Source organism: Nicotiana tomentosiformis, chromosome 9 (genome assembly GCF_000390325.3).
Source record: "Nicotiana tomentosiformis chromosome 9, ASM39032v3, whole genome shotgun sequence".
Lineage (NCBI taxonomy): Eukaryota > Viridiplantae > Streptophyta > Magnoliopsida > Solanales > Solanaceae > Nicotiana > Nicotiana tomentosiformis.
The window spans coordinates 107,548,291-107,573,807 of NC_090820.1; the positions used below are offsets into that span (position 1 = coordinate 107,548,291).

The window sequence follows — 25,517 nt, forward strand, 5'->3', positions numbered from 1 at the left end:
TTTACTTTTACATGTCACATATTCCATGCCCAAAAATTGTCATGAACTAGTTTGAAGGAACATTGAGCCCACAAGCTTGACCAAAAAGACAGAGAAGAATTCCTTTTTTTTTTTGCAAAGAGATGGTTACCAGTTACCACGAACCGTGGTGAAATATTTGCATTATGATAGACTGTCTATATTACACTGTTTACTCATAAAATGGTACAATTAAATTTATACGTGATTTCTAGACAAGTGAACTAATTTGATTCTGAAATAATATAATAATTGAAGAAATACACAATACTTAGCCTTGTAATGTAGATAAAACTGCAAAGATGATGATTCCGTAAACACGGTTCCCGAACACAGCAATGATGAGATCTAAAAGCAAGTAAGTAAAATTGTATAAAGCTTTGTATAGAATATAGTATATAAATTTGTCCTTTACAATGGTAACTGAATTCACTATTTATAGATATGCCTAGGGAAAAAGATCCTAGGATCATGCCCTCCTTTAATGTCAATTATGAGGGTCATTGATGAAGATGTAATGTTGAGTATAAATGCAAATTCTCTGTAACGAACCGTCTCTCTTAATGCTGTAGAATATTTCTTAGTAAATGCTATCGGCGCAAAGCATTTAATACACTTTTATGAACGTTATCCGTTCTGGTGACAAGCGTAGTGGCTGCGTTCGGTCTTCAACCATCCCATCTTGATTCTATGTGTCCTCAGTTTAGTCAGTCACGTGTCATATCATATTTTACCTTATCACACACCCCTAGGGGTGCGATCCTTCCCCAAACCCTGCATAAATATAGGATACTTTGCGCATCAGCCTGCCATATTTAGTAAAGGTTCTAACACATATACAAGATCTAAGCCAAAATTTAATGAGCCATAACTTATGCACGACATGCGCCTCTAAGTTTGAACATTATCCTCGTTAAATTCGTCTTCATTAAAACTGTTACACAGATTATCCAAATTAAGTTTATTAATCTAGTCCGCTCTTTCGTTTTTAGGAATCAACTTCTCCTCTTGAAGTCAACTGTAACCTTCACTAGCAGCATAGTTCACTGAAATAAGATCCTCATTTCTGAAAACACTATCTATACCTGTACTAATTTCAATCCTAACCCTCATTCAACTCTCTCCCCCCCCCCCCCCAAAAACCCAAACCCCACCCCCAACCACCTGCTCGAGGCAAATAGGATCCGCGCAACAACAATAGATAGAATATAAGTTTTCATATCCCTTAGTTTTCTACAGTCTACACTGATAGATAAGCTACTTGATGTTCTTCAACCTTCAATAGTCTCTTTGAAACAGGGAAGAAACTCGACGTACCATAACTCTTGGGGGGGGGGGGGGGGGGGGAATCTGGCAAATATTTCTCCGACGACTAATGCAACTCATCAACTGGTATACTTACACTATATGTTGTTCAATGGTGTTCTGAGAAAGAAGGGAGCGGTATAGATGAAAACAATTTACAGTTTATGTTTGAACAGACCAAATGCTCATTATGAATCAGGCGCGAAGCTATATGTAGCCAAGGATAGTCAACTGAACACCTTTCGCCAAAAAATTATACTGTATATGTGATAAAATATTACTTGTTAACACCCTTATTGAATTTTCTGGCTTCGCCACTGATATAAATCATAACCTATTGCGAGTTAGCAGAATATCTTGTCAAATAACTACAAGATATTCTGAAACAAACTGAATCATCAATTGCAGCAGACTCATCCTTGCTGTCTTTATGTTTATACCTTGTACACATTAGCAAAATAGAGACAGATAAAATAAAAGACAAGAAACTCAAACAAACATATACAGCTGGAAAACAAGAGAAAACAAAGGAACTTGCTGTAAAGTAGAAAACTTTAGAAGAAAATGGAGAACCATTATTCAAGTCAATTGTTAAAAGAGACAACATGCACATGGCAAATGGATAAAAAAGCCAAAAGCCATTAGGCCTCTTTTCTAATCTTGTTCATAGTTGACAAAAACATGTAAAATTTACATCTATTTTCCAAATTTATCACCATTCATTCAATTTCAAAGCCCTAAAAATTAAAGTAACAGTTCTTGTTTTCCTGTTTAACTTAAGAATACCAAGAATTGCAGTCACAAAATCCACCTCAGAAAAGCTTTTGCCAGTCTTAGTAAACAAATCTGACCCCTTCAATAATCTGCAGCAAAATAATTCATATTTCAACAGCATACGAGACAACGACGAGAAATGTATTTAGTACATTATGTTAGGCTTACCGTCGTGCTTCTTCATTAGATTCCTCGCGAACAGCAAGCAAATGACGAGAAATCCCGCTGCTGCTACCCCTCCAACTATTATAGCCACAGTCTTTCCTACATTTTGCCCTGACCCTCCGATGATTATTAAATTCAGCTGTCTTTAGTATATGATTTGTGGACAACAAATCTGAAGCAATGGCTGGCAAATCTAAGGTGGACACTTTTGATTATAACACTACTTCTCAGTCTCAAACAAGCTAGGGTCGACTATATGAATCCTCACTGCTCACTGACCATGTTACTCTGTCTAAACTCATATCATGTCCGTATTATGCAAATACAAATAAGAAGTATTAAAAATACTCTATATTTACTCAACGTATAAATGTCTAAACCACTCCAAGAAAGCATAGGACAAACATCTAAGAGTGCTATAACCAATATCAACTCAATAGCTCAATAGCACTACTGATTCAGACCTTTTATCATCTACCGTCAAACTTCTCTATAGCGCTTCGTTGTAACAATCAAAAAATGTCTGGAACAAACGATATAGAGAGGTCGACTGTATACAACTAATTTATGAGGCAGATAGCTCAAAAGTCCAAGAATACAAAAGTTTATTAGTAGAATGGCTAGTTCAGCAAAACAATTGGGAAAACATTGTAGCTAGACAAAAGATGTTAATATCAATATAACTAATACCTGAAGATGAAGAAGGAGACCAATCTGAAGATGATGATGATGTTTTTGGGACCCCATTTTGATAATTATTATAACTAATAAAACATTTGTGCAGAAAGATTTGGCCAGAAACAGAACTTCCACATTCCACCTGAGCTTTTTGGACAGCAATTTTCACACAATCAGCACAATCAGCAGAGCCAACATCCCCTTCACATTGCCCCAACACATACACAGATTGATAGCTTGTTGTGTAGAAGCCATTACTACTAGCCATGTCATTTTCCAATGTGGAAAAAGCAGTATCCCTTCTTTCCTCAAATCCACTACCTACCAGTATTTTCGACGCGGAATATAAATATATATGAAAAATTCACTAAAATTTCATGAAGAAAACGACGTATTAAATGATGGGATCAGACGTAAAAGCCTAAAGATTAAACCCATAATACTTAAATACTGCCTTCCTGGCAGTGGCAGATGTAGGGTATAAGCAACGAGTTTAACGAACACAGTATTTAGACATGGAATATAAATACTCCCTCCAAATTTTCCTTATTAGTCCGTTCAGAAAAAATAACAGATTTTTATATTTAGAAACAATTTAACTTTAAACTTATCATTTTACTTTTAATGACACGTTTTTATAGCCTCATAAATGTCATAGCCCAAAAGGCTTTTATGCCTTAAACTTTTATGACCACATGTTTTAAAAGATTATTCTTTCCAATAAACCCTATGTTGAGTCAAACTACCATGTAAAAATTGAAACAAATGGAGTATATAAATCACTAAATTTTCAAAAAATATTAAATTTTGAACTTATAATTTGAAAATTGTAACAAATTCAATAGCAAAAACTTAAATATGAAACCCATAAAATTTAAATCTTGAATACGCATCTACTGTACCTGGAGAATTTTTCCCACTACAAGTCTTGTACAGCATTTCCATTCCAGAGATTTGAGGGAAACCAGCAACCTCATACAGCATATAACAACCAAATAGTTGAATTCTTGCAGCTACAGGCTTACTACCACAAAGCTTATCTATAAGTATAGGCAAACCACTCACACATTTATAACAGTCAACATTAGAAAGGTCACCTCTACACTGAAAAAGACCAGAAATAGTAGACTGGCCATTACCAGTACTAGTTTTGTAAAACTTGGATTTTGAGGATTGTGCAACAAGTGTACCAAAAAGTGATGAAAGTGCTTGTGAGTAAACCCCAGTTGGATCTGATAAATCTTGCTTTGCACAACCTTTGTATACTAACTTGGTGTAATCTGGTGCAGATTTAGCTAGTGGGAGTAGCTTGAAAATGGTAAATATAATCAAGAAAAGTGAGAATATACTGTAAAATGGCTTTGTGGGCAAACCCATTTGTGGATTCTTGGAAGGTTATACCATGGTTGATTTTCTATTTTTTTTTGTTGGGTTTTTTGAGGTTTTGGGATAAAGATTTCTAGCTGGGTTTTTTTGGTAAAGGGAAATGAGGTAATGTTGATGGATTTATTTTGTGATTTTTTCTTGGTATAATTAAGCTGCTGTTTTTCTTCTCAATAAAGGGAGTGTTAAAAGGTGGTGTGTTTGGGTTACACTTTGCTTTTGGTTGTGCAGAAAAGAGGTAATCTTCACCAGTACAGAGGAAGTGAAAAAATGATCAATTGAGAGTAGTGTTATACTTTAGGAAATAGGAGTAGTCCTTTTTTATGAAAAAGTAATCATTACTTTATTGATTTTTAAAAAAAATAATTATTTTATTAAAAATAGTTAGTCTTTATTTGAAAAATGATACTCCTTTAGTGACCAGCAAATATCTTGATAGAATGGTAAATAATCATCCTTAATTTTTAACTTTAGGTTCGAGTCCCGGCATACATATCGAATTTAGTAGAGAATACTTTACGCCTAAATAGGATATTTTGACGCAATCTGGATTAATTAACGGGTGCGATAGCGGACACTAAGTGAGAAATTATATATATAAATATACTCCTATGTTTATTATTTTACGATATTTAATTGAGCAGTAGTTAAAGAAGGAATAGAAGAATGTAGTGTTAAATATACCATAAGCATTTTTGTATCTAAAAATCTTATACCATGTGTCTCAATTTGTGTGGCAGAACTTGGATTCCAAAAGTCAAATTTCTTAAATTTGACCGTGAAATCGGACATAGAATTTTTAAGTTTTTTGAAATAAAATTTATATATTTAAAAGTTACGTAAAAAGCATTATAAGTCACAACAATTAATAATTTAAAATATCTAAAAGGCATATGAAATAATTGTAGCCAAAGAAAAACTTGTTCAACTTTCGAAATTCGAAATCTGTCACATAAATTGAGAAGGGGAGTATCAAATAAGGATAAAATTTAAAATTAAATTATTTTTAAATATAAAAATATGATATTTTTGTGAAAAGGACTAAAAAAGAGTTCTACTTAAATATAACGAGCGTCCCCGGGGGAGTAATTTTATTAGCAAATCAAGATATTTAAAGAGAATGAGAACAAAATATTGTACTAATGAAAACAGAAAAACGACAGAGAGTAGAAGAAATATTCGCTTGGTAACAGGATGGTTAGAATAGAGGAAGGAATTAACTGTACAAATTCGACCAAGATGAAAGTACATTTATTAAACAAACCTAATTTCAATTTTTTGAAATTTGAATATTTTATGGTACATTTACTTCTTTCATTGGTTGGAATTGAATGTCCATTAATGGAGTTCAACCAAGATCCTGTGAGTCAGTAGTACAAGTACTGTACAACAAGAACAAAAGATTCATTTATTTATTTAATCATGTATTAAATATTTTAAACAAATGGAGCAAGCAGTAAAAACCACATGAGAAGATCTCTGTCATGTGATATCTGCAAGATGGACTGCATTAAAGTTAGAAGTAAACAAAAATTAAGATTTGCCTATAAAAATATTCTGCTAGTAAGATAGGTTTTCATTATTTAGTTTGAATTTAATATAGGGATTGTTACACAATAGCTGACCAGATTTAATGTTTACTTTTTTTAGACGGTATACATAAATTATACATTGATTATATACAGTTATACATATATAATACATAGATTATATACATATATAATATGTATACATAGATTATATACATATTGACAAGAGTTGGTTGCTCGAGTGGTGAGCACCCTCCACTTCCAACCAAGAGGTTGTGAGTTCGAGTCAACCCAAGAGCAAGACGGGGAGTTCTTGGAGGGAGGAAGCCGAGGGTCTATCGGAAACAGCCTCTCTACCCCAGGGTAGAGGTAAGGTTTGCGTACACACTACCCTCCTCAGACCCCACTAGTGAAATTATACTGGGTTATTGTTGTTGTTGTATACCTTCGCCGGCTATTTTTAGTTCACAAGATTAAGTGGACGGCTATTTGGATTAATTCTTCTTTAATATATATACTTTGACAATAAAAATTGTTTTACACTATTAATGTAATTTTACCTATTTTGACATGTCATTTATTACGTCTTGTAGGCAGAGGCGGATCCAGGATTTGAAACTTATGAGTTCCTACCGTAATTTCAAATTAATATGCAATAATAACTGAGTTCACAGTTAGGTATTTACAAATATTTAGTAAATTTTTTAATATAAATACAAAATCTACGCAAGAGTTACTGGGTTCTCGGGAACCCATACTCAATGCTTTAGGTCCGCCCCTGCTTGTGGGTTATAAATTCATCCTTGCTATAAAAGTAGTACATGACTTTTAAGGGATCTAATAGCGTAAAAGAAATACATTATCTGTGTAAATAATAATATAACATATATATATATATATATATATATATATGGTTGTTTTACTGTTCTTTTTAATGTTTGCAAAGTGGGTTTAAATTTGAACATGAGTGCGAATTTACGTTCAAAGTACTGGGTGCCCGAGCACCCACCAACCTCGACATGAACTCTATATAGTTATATAGAAAATATAGGAAAAACTAATATAAAGCCAGCAGTTATAACTTGTAACTTTGATGTATTTTTCATAATGATAATATTATTATAGTTCATTAACTTGGGACTAAAAGTTTTTTGTTTTTGGTAATGATAATATTAATCTTATTTCTCTTATTAACTTTTTTCGCTATTATGATCGATTAATTATGAATCTTGTACTATATGATTAGTAGTAATATATAAAAAAGGGATTTTAAAATCTTAGATTCGCACTAGATTAGGCTTAATTTATTAGATTTTTGCCTAAAAGGGTGGATTCTTACCTAGACCACTTATGTCGCCAATAATTTGAGGTGATATATATTGAGTAAAATATACTTCAAGAACCAATGATCTTGTACTATAACAAAGATGTCAAGTAGTTAAAATGTCAACTTTTGTTGTATTTTTCTGGACAGGATCTACTATTAAAATCTCGCACTGGGATGATATTATGTTGCAAAATCTTCTTAAGAGTAATTAAATTGTAGCGACAAATTCCAAGACTAAAACTGACTTCTAACCATGCATTTGATTGGCATTTTCTACTTGGATAGCCTAAATTGTTTTACAGACAAAAATGGTCGTTTGATGAATTTACTTTAACTCTTACTCTATATCATATATTTCAATCATTACCTACACATTGTAATCAATATTTAATACTAAGCTACTGTTTGGATATAAATTTAATTGAAACGTGAAAAAAAAAAAAAGAATTTTTTTCAAGATGGGATGAAAAACTAGTCTATAAACTATTTTTTGAAACTTGAAAAATTTATCTTCAAAAAATGCCAAAAGATCACTTTTTAATAACCAAACAATATTTTCATTTTTTTAATTAAAAAGGTAGAAAATCTTATGGTCAAACGGGAGGTAAGTAACATCTTATAATAATGTGTTCATTGTTCATACTATATCCTTCACCTTTGTACATTATCATATGTCTGTCATCGCTTATATATGTTCAAATAAAAAATTGGAAAATAACATAGAAAATGATTTTTCAAAGAATAATATTTTTTTACGAAAAAGATTTCAACCTTTTCTTCTGAATTTATAAAACTTTACTCCGGGCAAAATAATCATGAGTTACTCTTGTCTATTTATTGAGACAAGTTGAATTGAAGCAATAAATTGAAATTTATAAGTAGAATCTTCTTCTATACCATACGCTCCACCCCACCACCATGTGTATATTCAAATTTGAAACAAAAGGCAACCATAATTCAAAAAAGCTACATCCCAATTAGTTTAAGAAAATGATTAGTAATTTCCGGTCCCAATTGTTAATTTCTCATTACAACTCGGAGAGGTCGATTCTCCATCTAACTCATCCAACTCTTACTACTTAGGTGCGTAAAAAAAAGACAGTCATGTGCACTAAGCTTCCGCTATACGAAAGATCTGGAGAAGAGCTGGACCACAAGGATTTCATTTTAACTTTTTTTTTATGAATTAAAATACTGTTATAAACAATAAAGGAAGAAGAAGAGTGTTACAGAGAAAAGTAGAAAGAGAGAATTGATATTTGATCAATTACAATGGAATAGAACCCCTCTATTTATAGGAAAAAAGTGACTTAGCCACCAAGTAACAAACCCTAAAATATCTCTAAAATATAGACATTCACCATAAATACAATTCTATTTATAACACTCCCCTTGAATATCTATTCAACAAATAATGTGCCTCGTTAAAATCTTAACTAAAATAAAACCCAGTGGAAAAAAATTCTAGTGAAGGAAAAAGAATACACATGTTTAGAAATACGCCTATTGGTTGCCTCGTTAAAAACCTTGCAAAGAAAACTCGGTGGGACAAAACCTTGTGAGGGAAAAAGAGTACAACTCATATTAACTCCCCCTGATGAGAGCATCAATTCACATCCTTGAGCTTTCGCATCCCAATGGTGTACACTAATTTCTTGAAGGTTGATGTCAGTAGAGATTTGGTGAACAAATCAGCCATATTATCACTTGAACGAATTTGTTGCACATTGATATCACCATTCTTTTGAAGATCATGTATGAAAAATAACTTTGGTGAAATGTGTTTTGTCCTATCTCTTTTTATGAATCCTCCCTTCAATTGGGCTATGCATGCTGCATTGTCTTCATACAAAATCGTGGGTAATTTGTCACACTTCAAACCATATTTGTCTTGAATAAGATGTATTATAGACCTCAACCACACGACTTGATTCATGAATATCAATTATCTCAGCATGATTAGATGAAGTAGCCACGATTGATTGCTTAATCGATCGCCAAGATATGACAATGTCTCCACATGTAAACACATAGCTTATTTGAGATCGAGCCTTGTGTGGGTCGGATAAATACCCAGCATCGGCATAACCAACAAAATCGGGACTGCAATTATTGCCATAAAATAAGCCCATATCGGTAGTCCCTTTTAGATACCGCAGTATGTATTTGATTCCATTTCAATGTCTCCTTGTAGGAGCAGAGCTATATCTTGCTAAAACATTAACCGAAAAAGTTATGTTAGGCCTTGTAATATTAGCAAGATACATTAGTGCATAAATTACACTTATCATATGGTACTTCAAAAATTGTATGTGCTTTACGCGGTTTAAATCTTTCAAGGATTGTCATATAAGTTAAGTCATATAAGACATATAAATAGACTTTAGATGTATATCAAATGTTCATGTCATGCTAGACATATAAGATGGATAAAAGTGATTGCATACACCATTGACTTTATACTTTCAAGTGTTTGAACTGCATGTCCGAAACTATATGTCTTTCATATAAAATCAATTCGACTTGAATTGTTTTCTCCAGACTTAAGATACTCTTATATATTTAGTGTTATCATAGATGTAGTCGACGAACATTTTATATCGGTTACGACCTCCCTTTTTTCATAAAAATATAATATAGATATCTCTTCATTCATATTTTCAGGCACCTGAACCTCTCCTAAGATTTTATAAAGTATTATGTCATGTGATCTTCTGGATCACTTGCATCCTTACTATGATCATTTAGATCATTTGCTCATCTTCTTTATCAAGAATTTTATTTGAAACCGATTTGTCTATATGCTTTAAGCGTATTATGGACTTTGTCCTTCTAGGAATTATTCTAATAGGAGCATTTTCATTGAGAATATAGTTACTTTCTTTGGGTCAGCAAATGCGTCTGACATGCTTTGCAATATATTGCAGATGAATTATCTTTTATGAACTTCAAGTTCATATTATCTTATTCGAGGATCTAGATGTACAAATGATAATTCTTTCCACGTAACTTTTTCTCAATTGTTTATCATGTGTCTCGCTCATGTTAGAAAAACTAACTTGTTTCCTCAACTTTGAGAACCCATTTTTGTGCGTTATCGTGTTAATCAAAATATACACCGCACATCAATAATAATAAGATGAAATTATTTGGTTCCTGATCCTGCACCACTTGTGAGGGGAGAAAATAATATACTTTCGTATATAATGTATGTCAAACTGATATATATATATATATATATATATATATATATATATATATATATATATATATATATATATATATATATATATATATATATAACTTTGTTCTCATACGCAATAGTTTAGCTATTAAGTGGAGGCACTTAATAAATCATTTTGCTAAACCAATTGTTATGTAACCAACTTATCAAGATAAACTGTCTTGAATAGAAAATCTAAAAATTATGCTCAAAATTAAGTTATTGAGCAAGTTACCTAGTAAATACCAGGTTGCGGGTTAATAATAATCGCACATGTAACCATCTTATAGATACATCTTATGTGGTATACATGACAGGTGAATGAGCTCATATTCACCTTTGATATTCCAGCATTCATGGGATTCAATCCCAATTTTAGTTGGTCTACTAATTAATGAGAACAAACAACATAAAAGAATTTGTAAAGAACTTTCTAGTTCTTTAATATTTACCCATGTGAATTCTCTTTTATTTTATTTTGCACATCATACTTAAATTAACATGGCTAAATGTATTATGCCAATTGAATAAATTATCAATATTGATAAACTTCAGATTTACACCATGACGTGTGCAATTATCATTAAACTCCAAGTTTATTATAATATGGGATTTTATACCAATAAACTTCTACTTTATTGTGGAATTCTTTTATTTGTGTAGTACAAACGGGAGAATAAAGAGAATTACTTTTCACATACATATTAACCCGCTACAAGTTGTAGTAATATGAGATATTAAATTTTTCGTTTATTTTTAGTCTCAATATAATCAAACACTTTCGGAATACTTTAGAAACTCAATCAGTTTCTTTGAGACTTACTACAACACAATGCCGTATTGATAATTAATTTTATTTCTCCAAAATAGTATAATTGGCTCTTCCAGAGCTCTCAACTAATTTTGTACTATCACATATTCATCATCATCCATATGGTGAATATCTCTTTCAAGGAGAAAGTTATAACATTATGGTCATGGTCAAAATCATTATAGGTAAGATATGTTTCTTCCATTACTTTTGCCCTGTAATAGTCATATTGCCATAATATTTTGGCATAATCGCTATAGGTACGTGGTCAATGATCATTCATGACATAATAATGAAATTATTTTCTTATTTCATCAAAAACCTCCTTCTAGAGGTGAGTGTGGTATATTCACTACCACTAGCACGTTCATGTTCTTCCAAGAATAAAATATATATTTATAAATTACATGTTGCTACATTCATATTATGAATAGACCATAGTCATCTATATGTGCTTTACGAAATCTCATGTCAAATTGATGACAAACATTACATTCACAGAGTGAAAGATTATTTTGAGAATTCTTATTGTTCTAATTACCACAATGCTGCCAATTATAATTTTATTTATTGCCACTTCCATATCCATTGGTACTTTCACGGTAATAATTTTGTCTTCTTTCAGATTTATCACATATTGCTACCACATTCTCTTAAGGGAATGAGAATGAAGCAAATTCAATGGAACGGGTTTCTACTTCTTGTGCTCATAATCATACATGAATTTGATCATGGTAAGACATAGAAATTTTACCACTTCGGGTGGTTATAATTTCTTACAAACTCTATTAAAGTTATAATCAAAATTTATTGTCTTTGCTTGTATTTAAAATCAAATTATAGAATTTCAAGAATTTAAAAGAGAAAAATAAGGTAAAATACTTACCTTAAATCTAGAATTTAATCCCGAGGGAAGTTCATGGAACTATTGACAATTATTATGTATAAGTTAAGCACCATGCACGTATCCCTAAGCTTCTACTCAATTGGTTGGAGTTTTGTACTGATAACGTGTTATAAACAATAAAGGAAGAAGGAGAAGAGTATTGCGGAGAAAAGTAGAGAGAGAATTCTTATTGATATCGGATCAATTACAATGGAATAGAACATTTCTATTTATAGGGGAAAAGTGACTCAACCACCAAGTAACAAACCCTAAAATCTCTCTAAAATATAGAAATTCACCATAAATACAATTCTATTTATAACAAATACCAAATATAAACAATTTTTGTTTATTATAATGCGTGTAAATCATTATACAATATACTAGACATATAAAACCGAGTTGTAATAGAATCCTAAACTTAAACTGAAACTCATCGAATTTAAATCCTTTATGTGAATTCAAATCCTGCATTCACTCCCGGTAGACATCCACATGATGAAAGGAACATACCACTGGTAGAGATTAAAAGATTTATATCTCCAAAGATGAGATTTATGGGGGGCCTCCTATTCAATTACAAAAACACGTGTTGATGGAAAATCAAACACCAAGAAATACCTAAGTGGACCAGAGTTATATATTTGGTTCGTAACATTCCTCTTCAACTTTCTCTCTCTGAATACCATACCATAAAAACAAAAGGTTACAAAGTTTAAAACAATCCCATCTTCACAAACCACTAAGAAAATCCAAATCACTAGTTCTAGATTACACAAGAAAGACTCTCCAAGATCATTTGCTCATCCATTGAAATCAAGCACCGATGCTTACATCATATTAAAGGTTCAAGCTATGGAATCAGTCATTGATATTAGTGTCAGGTTATTTAATTTTTCAAGTTGTGGACTACCCATTTAATTTCTCATTTTAATATTTTTAAAGTCTTTGATTTTTATTTAATGCGAAAACAAATAGTAAATGAACATGGTAATGTAAAGCATAAACTAAATGGGGAAGTAAGGTAGGGAACTAAATAATCAAAACCCATGAATGTCTACTAGAATTTTCAAAACCCGGTGTCACAAGTGCACGAGCATCTAGTAGAATATACAAAACTCCCTAAGAACTACTGTCTGAAACAAAATAGACAAGAGTGATAAAACATAACAAGAGAAGGCTCCGGGTGTTGCAGAATGGAGCATAGGAAAGCAACTCACCACTAAGCTTCTGGGTAATGCGGATACGCATCCGGACGAACTCCAGATGCACTGATGACGTCCATAACATACCTCAATAAGAGATATGATACGGTCGTATGCAATAATAATTACCCAACTATGAGCGGGGTCGAATCCACTAGGAGTTATGAGGGGTGTTAGGAGTATATATTTGAATCAAGCAAATGGACTATCTAAGATTGCACTTCCACAACAGAGTTTAGATATTTACTTCTACTGTTACTCTAATGATTGTAAGCTAAGGAAAATAGACAAGAGATGAATATTTTTGTTGTTTTTCGAATTAGTTTAAAAACCTAGGGATGTGACCATAACCTAGGTGTTCTCCTAATGAGATAAAGACGTTAACGCTTATTTTGTTAATTGGGGTATATTATAGCTCTTAACTCTATATTACCCACTCAATACCTCTCGGCCAGAGAGTGGTTTTACCCAATTTGGCTTTTTCAAGTCCAAATGGGTATCAAACAAAACAGTTGATATGAGCTCAAGTCGGGTCCTTACTATCTCGAGCTTGAACTCTTTATTTAGGTTAATCAATATCTCAATTAACCAAATTCCTTGTTAGCCAAGTTATCCTACACTAAGTCCCCCTATATCAAGTAGAGACTAAGTCAAATAGGCATGAATCAATATTTACACCCATTAATTCTAAATTTGAAGCATGAACTAAGCTAAATAATCAACACTCAATTATAAACAAGCCTTAAATTAATTACCCATACGGTTTACACATTAGGGTTGGGTCACAACCCTAGTAAGAATCTAGCTACTCATAATAAAAATTGTAGAAAATAAAGAAGAAAAGCTAATTAAACTCATTATGGAAGATTAAAATGATGAAATTTAATGTTCAAACAGTCAAAAAACTTAAACTTCCTAAAATAGTAAAAAGAAACGGCTACAACAGCTTTGTATGTTCAAAACTTGACCTAATTTTGTGAAACACGTCTATTTATACTAGGCTAAACATCCCTGACAAAAATGCCCCTCGGGAGGTTCTGCAGCCACACAATTCCATGTGCGGTCCGCAGATTTTTTCAGCTGGCAGGGAGGTGTGTTTCACAGCCGCACATTTCTGGATTGCGGCTGCGAAGCAACTTCTGCGGCCGCACAATTCTTGTGCGGTCCGCACTTCTGCAAGGCGTCAGGACTTGATCTTCTGCATAGTCTCAGAACTTGAAAATATTTATTATAGCCTATTTCTGCGATCCTGTTGGGTTTTATTGCTTGGTTTGCGGCCGCCGATGGAATTCTGCGGTCCGCGATTTCTTCTGCGGCCACGAAATTCCTTATGCGGACTGCACTTCTTTGCTTCTGCACCATTTATTTCCTTATGCTTTGGAACACTCCTTTTTAAATCTGATTTCCTCACAGGAGACCAAACTTTCAGAATTCCTGCAATTTGCATATTTTCATTAGTTTTGGGAGCATAATTCGATATTTTCGGACTAAGACAAGAGCAAAAAGGTGCTAATAAACAGTCAAAATTCCTACTTATCAACTCCTTCAAACTTAAGTCTTTACTTTTCCTCAAGCAAATAAATTAGTTTCTACCTCCAAGAGTTAAGGGTCATTGCAGCGAGTCAAAGGTGAGCTATTCACACATCAGTTGGTACCAACAATTACCCATACTATTCATGCATTATCAACAAGGTGATATGTTAAACATTCATGCATGCATAGTTCTAATGTGACATTTGAGCTTCAAGAATTGACTTTACTCATCAAGGACTCTTGCTATATCATGTAGGCCATGGTGGACTCCAAACTCTTCCTCCTCTACTTTCCATTTGCCAAGCTCACTTAAGAAGTTAGCACTCAATCCAAAGATTCATGAAAGGTTCACTCATCTCTCACAAGAGAATATCACAAGTACGACCTCAAGTACCATAGACTTTCCCCTCACGTAGATTGCCACTAATGGAAGCTCGCTCGGTTTAAAATCTAGTAGGACTTCTTTCGGGATATAATGGAGGCTTTTGGGTTAGGGTAGGATACCATATGGGTAAGTGGTTACACCTTTCCGTAAGCACTCCATCTTTCATTTCTCGGCTCACACTTGCCAATTCTTAGAGGTACTTTCTTTTCATCAGGGACTAGAGAGACTTAACATCTCTTTCTTGATTATTTCATTATTTTTCTCCATTTTTGTTTTCTCAATGTTTGGGATCATTACCTCTTTTCGAATCCATTCAACCCTTCTACCTATTCACTTTTTTTTGCATTTTTCTTTTTGTTCTTTTCTTTTCTTGCCTTCTCTTCTCATAGAGATCATTCCTTTTTTCTTTTTGTACCTTAATATTTTTCAACTTCCTCATTTCTCCCCCCAAACTTATGTTTTAAGCCATTTGTTTCTCAAGAGTGTTAAGGAAAGCTCGGGTGTCAAGAGAGGGTCACGACAAAACGAGTAAAGGCTTGTAACATGGTTATTAAATGAGAAAGGCTAGAGGCTCAAAGGGATTGACAAGGGATAATGACATTGGTTGACAATATAAAACTCAAACGGGCCAAGGAAAGCCTACAATCACTTCTCAAACCAAGCAAAACTTAGGATTTCGCCTTAAAACACATTCGAGGCAAGCTCTAGACTCGTCGCATGGATACTTGAACTAGCAACAATTCATCTCACCCTCACGCAACTAGATTGTAAAAATGGATAGAGTCGAGAGCCTACAACGACCACATTCAAGTTTAAAGATCACTATGATCCAATTAAACCACTCGATGATTACCAAAGTCAACACAAGACTCACAAAGTCACTAACTAGATCTATTTATTTTAAAAACCTTGTCTCTAACCATAAGCACGTAGTTAAGTGTGTTGGTGCCAAATGACGCATGATTGACTCTTTGAGTATGTCTTTTATTCATTACTACTACTATTATTACCTAAAAACAAAACAGACGCATTTTTTAAGAAGGTTGTCATGACATCTATCGTTGGGACGAGTCACCCGGTTCACACAACAACTACCTTTGGAAAGAACCATGGCGTTAAGAAAATCAAAGGCATATTATCTACTAAAATATAAAAAGAAGCTACTAAATCAAACAATAACTAATAAGGAAACAAAAATAAAGAAGCTAATAAGAAAAAACTACTGAAGATGGACTGAATATACATAATGAGAGAGAGAGAATATATATATATATATATATATATATATATATATATATATATATATATATATACAAATAAGAAAAGAGAGAATATTATCAAGTTATTACATGCCAATTATCTCAGAATATATCAAATGTAACAAATAAACTCCCCCCCTCGAATAAAAATAAGCATTGTCCCCAATGCTGAGAAAAATAAGAGTAAAAGAGGGAAAAGAGTGAAGAAAACTCCCTATAGCTCCTTGGATATCTCTGTGTCCCCAACAATGTCATCGCTCTCTGGGTCATCTAACTGGATCTCATCATCCTCGACTCTAGGTTTGGCTGGGTTGGCGAACATCTCGCTCACTACCTCAGTAGTGTCGACAATAATGTCTGGCTCTTTAGACTGGCCAGCTAGTGCTACCGGTGCGGATGAGGCTGTAGGATCTGGTGCAGACTGGTGCGGGTCAAGTAACATGTCAAATGGAAGATCTCCGGCTGTAGCAATTCTGTTCACCTCTCTTCGGAGCTAGTCTACTGAATTATTGCTAGCCTGGGACTTCCTCATCTTCTTTACTTCCTTTCCCAGTTCTTCAATCACTGACCCATGCTATTCCAAGGTAGACATAATAGTCTTCTCGTTCTCTAGGAGCTTTTTCAATGTCTCTTCAATGGTTAGGGGAAACTGAGGTGCCTGAACAGAAGACTGCGCTGCAATAGTACTGGATAAGTCAGACAACTTTGTAGTGGTTGTTTGTATCCAGTTGTTGAGACTCGCCAATGTCTGGAGACTCGCAACACAGATAATGGGGCATTGGGCATTGACACTGGCCTAAGAGCTGAGGTGGAAGATGTGGAAGGAGTTGTAGATGATGGCAGAGGCATGATTGCAACACTGGAGGAAGGCTCGGCCGAAGTGGATGGAATATAAACTTCCTCAGAAGCTACCACGGGTGGTCCATCAGACTGCCATGTGGTGGTAGAATGATGGACTTTCTTGTTTGGATTTTTCGCATCTATCAGTGAGTACCAAGTTAAAGGTATCTTCGGTTTTACCTTTGTATCATAATCCTTTGGCTCTACCTTTGCATCGGTGAGATATTCATTAATGGTGTTAGGATACGGGTAGGATGAGTCATCTTGCCGAGTGATCACTGAGATGTTGGCCGACATCATGACACCCACATTGATCGGGTAACCGTCCATAATAAAAGCAACCAAAACTGTCCGAGGGATCGAAAGGTGAGTCTCATTCTTGCTCGGGTCTAGTCTGTTATAGACAAAGGTTTGCCACCCCTTCGTCTCAAAACTTAACGTGCTCCGGTGGATGAGGACCCCAACAACAATCCATAGTGGTGGTGGCCCTGGTGGTGCCAGAATCTCCGCTAACCAAGGTCGGACCTCGTCCCCTATTGCACACTTCTCCAAGTATTCCTTCGGCTCAACATCATCAAACCCCAAGTACGCATTGAGCGTATGCTGATCAAACCTCACTTTTAAGTTACGTACTTTGGTTACTTTTGTCCCCTTTTTGATGTGAGCTACATTGGCATAGAATTCACGGACCAAGTACTCTTTGCCATCCACTGCACTCTGAGTGAACCACATCCACCCCTTGTGTGCCCTGAACTGTCTCAACACGACTGGGTTGTACGTCTCAAAATCTGTCAATGGGAACTGTCGCTGAAGTGTTAGCAACCTCGCTGGCCACCATGTGAAGAAGCTAGTGAAAGCAGCTAGGCTGACGAAGAGGTCCTCTCAAACCTCATTCTTCTTTGTTCTTTCAAGCCTGGTAGCTGTAGCATCTCCCCCTCTGCCATCATCAGGGATATCCTGAATTGTTGTATCATGTGTCACAGGAACTGGCGTAGTTGATGGCTCAGAAGCCTGACTAGCACTCTTCGATCCCTCGGAAGTGTTGTGAGATGAGGATGGCTTGTCCCTAAGTTGGTATCTCCCTTGCGACCTTGACTGTACGGCCGACTACTCCTGAACAGAGGCTAAGTTTCCCTCTGATACTTCCTTAGACGGGACATATGAGCTCGTCTCGGAGAGGTCTGCACCTCTCCCTCTCCCGGCTGTTGCTGTTTTTCTAATTTTCTTTTATTGTCCAAGAGGTAAAGCCCTCTTTCCTCATTCCCGAGAAGGTTTACCTTTTCCTTTTGACGTGTCACCTCGTCCTGTTGATCGAACCATTGTCTGTATCAAGCAAAGTTGAATGTTAGTAGCAATTCAATGTTCAAACATACACATGAGACATAAGATCAAAGGATAACCAGAGTACACAGTAAGGGTGTTTGGTCAAAGCATGCTTGCAGGAAATAAGATCTGCGGTCCACACAATTTTCTTGCGGCCCCAGATGAGGCCTTACGGACAATATATTTTTGTTTTGCGGCCGCAAAAGTGAAGTGCGGTCCGTACAATTTCACTTGCAGTTGTACCTCTGAGACCCAAAAATGCCAACTCTCTGATGATAGAGAATTGGATGATATGCGGCCACAACATGATTTCTGTGGTCCACAATTAGACATGCGGTCGCACATTAGAGTCAAAAAGTATGGACTCTCTGATGACAGTAAATGGGATGTTCTGCAACCGCGATGAGAATTATGTGATCCGCACATTTTAACTTGTGGATGTAGAATGATTTCTTCACTAAGTTTCCCTAAATTCCATATTTGCGGACCGTACAAATTCAAGTGCGGCCGCAAAATTCAAAAATTACGTACAGATCAATTATTTCATTTTAGGTTTTTCAAGTTCGTGCACACTTTGACATGGCAACATTATAGAAACATGATATTATGCTAACTCAGTTGCCATAGAACATGTATTCAGGTAACCCAGTACAAACTTACCCTCCACATGGACCCATAATTGAATTCTAATGATAAATGGCCTAAAAATAACTAAAAAGCTACAAATTAAACTAAAATAAAAAAATTAATATTGAATTGAAGCATACCAGATGAATGAGTGTAATGAGTGAATGATCAAAGTTGTTGTGCGTGTGGACAGATGAAATCACCAAGAAATTTTAACAGATGACTATTTGTTTATGCTCAGAGAGTGAAAAATGTAACAAATGTCCCTGTTCCTCTATTTATACTTATTGTTTATCAAGGGAAAGATGGGCGAGTGCGGCCGCACAATTTCATGTGTGGTACGCACTCTGTTACCTGATAATATTATCTCAGCATCTTATCTGCGGTCCGTATAATTTCATGTGCGGTCGTAAATTTCCTGTGCGGTCGCACATCCACCTCTTCTCTGACAGGCCAAAAGTTCAGAGTGTTGGTATTTTCAACCTCTCAGTTGTGCGTTCCGCAAACTAATTATGTGGCCACATTGCTCTTTTTTTACAACACCCACAATTGTGCGGTCCTCACAAATCAACTACGGTTCGCAATTCTTAGAACATTTAGCCAAATTCTTGGTCCACAATTCCTGTAAGCCACACTCAGCCTGTAGCACACTTCAAATCAAGTTAGAAGAAAAACAACACCTAACTACAAAAGAAAAAGGAAAAGAAACATGGGTTGCCTCCCAAGAAGCGCCTAATTTAACGTCGTGGCACGATGCAGAATACCATCAATTGAAATGATTAACCGCCACGACGTGGCTATCTCCAACTTTTCCCAAGTAGTGCTTCAACCGGTGACCATTGACTTGGAATACTTCATTGTTTTTGTTCTTCAAGTCCAATGCACCAAAAGATTTCACACCCTTAATTTCAAAACGACCACTCCATTTAGACTTTAGCTTCCTGGGAAACATCCTCAACCTAGAGTTAAACAACAATACAAGATCGCTCACCTTGAACTCTTTGTTCCAACTGTATTTTTCATGAAGATATTTCATCTTTTCTTTGTACAAGGACGAACTTGCATAAGCATGGTACCAGAATACATCCAATTCATTCAAATGTGCAACCCTCAAGCTAGCGGCTACATCCCAATCAAGATTCAACTTCTTTAGAGCCCACATGGCCTTGTGCTCTAGTTCCACCAAAAGATGACAAGCTTTTCCGAACAGCAACTGGTATGGCGACTTTCCAATAGGTGTTTTGTAAGCCATCCGGTAAGATCATAATGCATCATCAGGCTTCTTGGACCAATCCATCCGATTAACATTCACCGTTTTGGACAAAATACTCTTTATCTTCCGGTTATAGACTTTCACTTGACCGCTAGCTTGTGGATAATAGGGAGTCGTGACTTTATGAGTAACACCATATTTGCTAAGTAAAGTGTCGAAAGCCTTGTTTCAAAAATGTGACCCCCATATATTCTTGTTCAACAACGCCACCACACTTCTCGCCTCATTCTTGGGTAGAGCAACAACCTCAACCCATTTGAACACATATAATCCACAGCGACCAAGATATAGGTGTTTCCACAAGTACTCATAAAAGGACCCATGAAGTCTATACCCTACACATAAAAAATATCAATCTCCAAAATGGTAGTGAGAGGCATTTTATTTTTCTTTGAAATTCAACAAGTCCTTTGACATTCATCACATCTTTTCACTAACTTAGTTGCCTCCTTGTAAAGAGTGGGCCAATAGAAACCACAACTAAGCACTTTGGTTTCCGTTCTCGCTCTACCATGATGATCACCATATGGCAAAGAATGACAAGCACTGAGAATTTCACCTTGATCTTCTTCCGGTACACATCTTCTAATCACCCCATCTATACAAATCCGGAAGAGATATGGTTCATCCCAATAATAATCTTGACAATCTCGTTTGAGCTTCTTTCTTTGGTTTGAAGAGAACTCATCCGGAATGATTCCATACACAAGAAAATTTGCAAGATCCGCGATCCATGGCACCTCTTTCATTGAAATAGCCAAGAGTTGCTCATCGGGGAAAGAGTCGTTGATTTCAAGGCCATCATGTGGCCTCCCCTCCTCCTCCAAATGAGACAAGAGGTATGACACTTGGTTTTCACTCCTTTTTCTATCTTGGATGTCAATATCAAACTTTTGCAACAAAATCACCCATCTCATCAACCGAGCTTTGGAGTCCTTCTTTCTCATAAGATAACGGAGCGTCGCATGATCGGTGTGGACAATGACATTTTCACCTATCAAGTACGGGGGGAACTTCTCAATTACAAACACAATGGCAAAGAGCTCTTTCTCCGTAATGGTATAGTTGACTTGGGCACTATTCATGGTCTTACTAGCATAGTATACCGGATGAAAAATCATGTTGATACGTTGCCCCAAAAAAGCCCCAACCTCTACGTCACTTGCATCACACATGAGTTCAAAAGGGACACTCAAATTTGGAGCGGTGATGATGGGAGTAGTTGTCAACTTGAACTTTAACAATTCAAAAGCTTTTATGCAATCATCATTGAAGTTAAACTTAGCATCCTTCTCAAGAAGTTTGCATAACAGGTTCGCCACCTTAGAGAAATATTTGATGAAATGCTGATAAAACCCCGTGTGGCCTAAGAAACTCCACACACCCTTCGCCGAAGTTGGAGGTGGAAGTTTAGAAATCACCTCAATCTTTGCCTTGTTAACTTTAGTTCCATTCTTTGAGGTTTTATGGTCAAGGACAAGGCCTATCTCGACCATGAAATGACATTTCTCCCAATTGAGAACCAAATTTGTTTCTTCACATCTTGCTAACACTTTATTCAAATTTGCAAGACAATCATCAAAAGAATCTCCAACCACCGAGAAGTCATCCATGAAAACTTCAAGGTATTCCTCCACCATGTCCGTGAAAATAGCCATCATACACCTTTGAAAAGTCACTGGTGCATTGCACAAACCAAATGGCATCTGCTTGAAAGAAAAAGTACCATAGGGACATGTAAAGGTTGTTTTCTCTTGATCTTCCGGAGCAATAAGAATTTGGTTGTAGCTCGAATACCCATCAAGAAAGCAATAGAAAACACGACCGGCCAATCTATCGAGCATTTGATCTAAGAAAGGAAGTGGAAAGTGATCCATCCTCGTGACTTTGTTGAGCTTGCAATAGTCCATATACACTCTCCAACCGGTTACCGTTCTTGTAGGAATCAACTCATTCTTGTCATTGTTGACCACCGTTATGCCCCTTTTTCTTTGGGACACATTGAACCGGAGAAGTCCACGAACTATCAGAGATGGGAAGATACCCCGACATCCAACCGCTTGATAATCTCCTTTTTGATAACTTCTTGCATAGCCTCATTGAGTCTCCTTTGTTGTTCAATAGATGGTTTGGTGCCATCCTCCAAGTTGATCTTATGCATGCAAAATGTGGGGCTTATCACCCGAATATCTGCCAAGGTCCACCCAATAACCTTATTCCTCTTTTGTAGCACCGCCAAAGTAGAATCTACATACACGTTAGTCAAACAAGAGGAAAGAATAACCGGTAAAGTAGAACAAGGACCAAGAAATTTATACAGAAGATGTGAAGGCAATGGTTTAAACTCCAAGGTAGGAGGTTCTTCAATAGAAGGCTTTGTAGCAGGAGTTGTCCTATTTTCAAGATCCAAGGACAATTTTCGGGGTGCGTAGTTGTAGGACCCCATTCCTTGCAAAGAGTTCACACATTCCATGAAGCCATCCATCTCGTCATCATCAAAGTTGAGCAAGACGACCTCCAACATATCACCCACAATGATCATATCACTTGTTTCATTGACAATAACATCGGTCACCAAGTCCATAAACGAGCACACCTCATTGCTATTTGGTTGCCTCATGGACTTACACACATGGAAAATCACTTTTTCATCACCAACCTGGAAGGTAAGTTCTTTGACTTCAACATCATAAAGAGCCTTCCACAGAGCAAGGAAAGGTGTCCCAAGAATAATCGGCACCTCATAATCAATATCACAATTTAGATTGGCAAAATCCACCGGACGAATGAATTTATCAACACGAACCAAGACATCTCTAATCGATCCCAAAGTTCTCTTCATAGTACAATCTGCCATTTGCAATCTCATAGAGGTAGGCCTTGGTTTCCTATTTTCCATCTTCTTGAAAACCGAATAGGGCATCTAATTGATACTTTCCCCAAGGTCACAAAGAGCTTTAGCAAACTCGGCACTTCCAATTGTACAAGGAATCGTGAAAGCACTGAGATCCTCCAACTTAGGAGCCATTGAATGCACAATTACACTCACTTGATGAGTGACTTTAATGGTTTCAAATTTCATTGACCGCTTCTTTGTCACAAGATCCTTCATAAACTTTGGATAACCGGGCATTTTCTCCAAAGCTTCAACTAATGGCACATTGATTGAGAGACTCTTCATCATTTGAATGAACTTCTTGAATTGGTTTTTACCATTTTGCTTGGAAAGTCTTTGAGGGTATGGAGGTGGAGGCTTAGGCAATGGTACCTTAGCCTTTTGCATTATTGGCTCTGGTATGTCAATAATGTAATCCCTAGACGGGTTCACCTCCTCTTGAGTCTCTTCCGCACTATCATCAATATCAATCCGAACCTCATCATTAGGTTGCACCACATTGTTCGGGATCTCTTCTTCTTGCACCACTTTCTCATCATCCACAAGATGCCTTTGATTTGAGGTGGGTGCATTCCCACCTCTTCCACTTCTTGTAGTAATAGCTATGGCATGCCCGGTGTTGTTTCCACCCTTTGGGTTTACTACCGTGTCACTTGGTAGTGACCCCTTAGGACGAGAGTTTAGAGCTTGAGAGATTTTCCCCATTTGAACTTCTAAGTTGCGGATTGATGTATTGTGTGAGGCAAGTTGGGCATCCGAATCGGCTTTCTTTTCCATCATTTGCTTGAACATATTTTCAATACATCACATCTCATTGTTTGAAGAACTCGGACCATGGGAAGGATAAGGAGGCAGGTTGATCGGTTGTTAATACATCGGGGGCCTTTGAAAACCCGACCCAGGTTGCCTTGATTGTTGTTTCATCCGCCTTGATTATCTCTCCCCTCCCCCCCCCCCGCCAATTTACTTCATTATTTCCACTCCAATTTACTTGATTATTATTGTTATGCCAATTCCCTTGATTGTGGCCACCACTCCAATTTCCGTGATTATTAGAATTTCAATTGCCTTGATTGTTTTGAGGCCTCCATTGTTATTGGTTCGGTCCTTGGAAGTTGTTTCTTTGCCCTTGGAAGTTGTTCACATATTGCACCTCTTATTTCTTGTTCATTATAATAATCATTTTGATCAAAACCACTATCCTCTTGCACATAATTCTCCACCCTATTTTGCACTTGTGGACCCTTGGTCCTTCTCTTGTTTACCATCATGTTTACCCCTTCCATGACGTTGACTTGCTTAGGATTTTGCACTTGATGAAGTTGAGCATTTGCTAGTTGATTCATGGTAGTAGTCAATTCAGCAATGGCTTGCCCATGGTCATGCAACTCTTTATGAAGGTGGATCATGTTCGGATCACCTTATGGAACATTGGCCCGGGACTGCCTCGCTGATGATATCTCCGCCATTTCATCCAAAATCTCACACGCCTCTGCATAAGGCATAGTCATAAAGTTTCCACCGGAAAGTTGATTCACTACACATTGGTTGGTTTTGTTAATCCCACGATAGAAGGTTTGTTCAATCATGTTTTCCGTCCTATCATTGTTGGGACATTCCTTAACCATTGTTCTATATCGCTCCCATATCTCGTATAGTGGTTCATTCGGCTCTTTCTTGAATGCCAAAATCTCATCTCGAAGTATAGCCATATGTCCGGGAGAGAAGAACTTAGCAATAAATTTCTCCGCCAACTCATCCCAAGTGTGAATGGAATGGTTCGGTAAGCGTTCCAACCAATCTAAAGCTTTCCCCCGTAGAGAGAATGGAAAAGGCCTTAGCCTTAATGCATCCTAGGAGACATTTGTTTGTTTCCTCTCCTAACAAGTATCCACATACCCCTTCAAATGTTTATACACATTTTGACTTGGAGCACCGATGAAGAAACCCCGTTGCTCAAGCAAAGTGAGCATCACATTGGTGATTTGAAAGTTGCCCGCCCTAATATGGGGAGGGACGATTACACAAGCATATCCTTCATGGGGTAACACCCGATGTGGAGTCGCTCGTGGTGGAG

The 25,517-nt window shown here is 36.3% G+C and overlaps 1 protein-coding gene across 5 annotated transcripts; it reads right to left on the bottom strand.

Moving 5' to 3' along the window:
* Positions 1-377: 377 nt before the first annotated feature.
* LOC104099223 (plasmodesmata-located protein 2-like) lies at positions 378-4,593 on the bottom strand. 5 transcript variants are annotated; one of them, XM_009606143.4, is made up of 4 exons: positions 3,843-4,593; positions 2,953-3,261; positions 2,266-2,434; positions 1,858-2,186 (listed from the first exon to the last, which is right to left on the bottom strand). In XM_009606143.4, exons 1-4 carry the CDS (start codon positions 4,315-4,317, stop codon positions 2,036-2,038), a joined length of 1,104 nt encoding a protein of 367 aa, XP_009604438.1. In that variant the 5' UTR covers positions 4,318-4,593; the 3' UTR covers positions 1,858-2,035. The 5 variants fall into 5 exon arrangements, with proteins under 5 accessions (XP_009604442.1, XP_009604438.1, XP_009604439.1 ...); XM_009606144.4 differs by having other exon boundaries at positions 2,266-2,379; positions 3,843-4,592; XM_009606145.4 differs by having other exon boundaries at positions 2,266-2,373; positions 3,843-4,591.
* Positions 4,594-25,517: the final 20,924 nt, after the last annotated feature.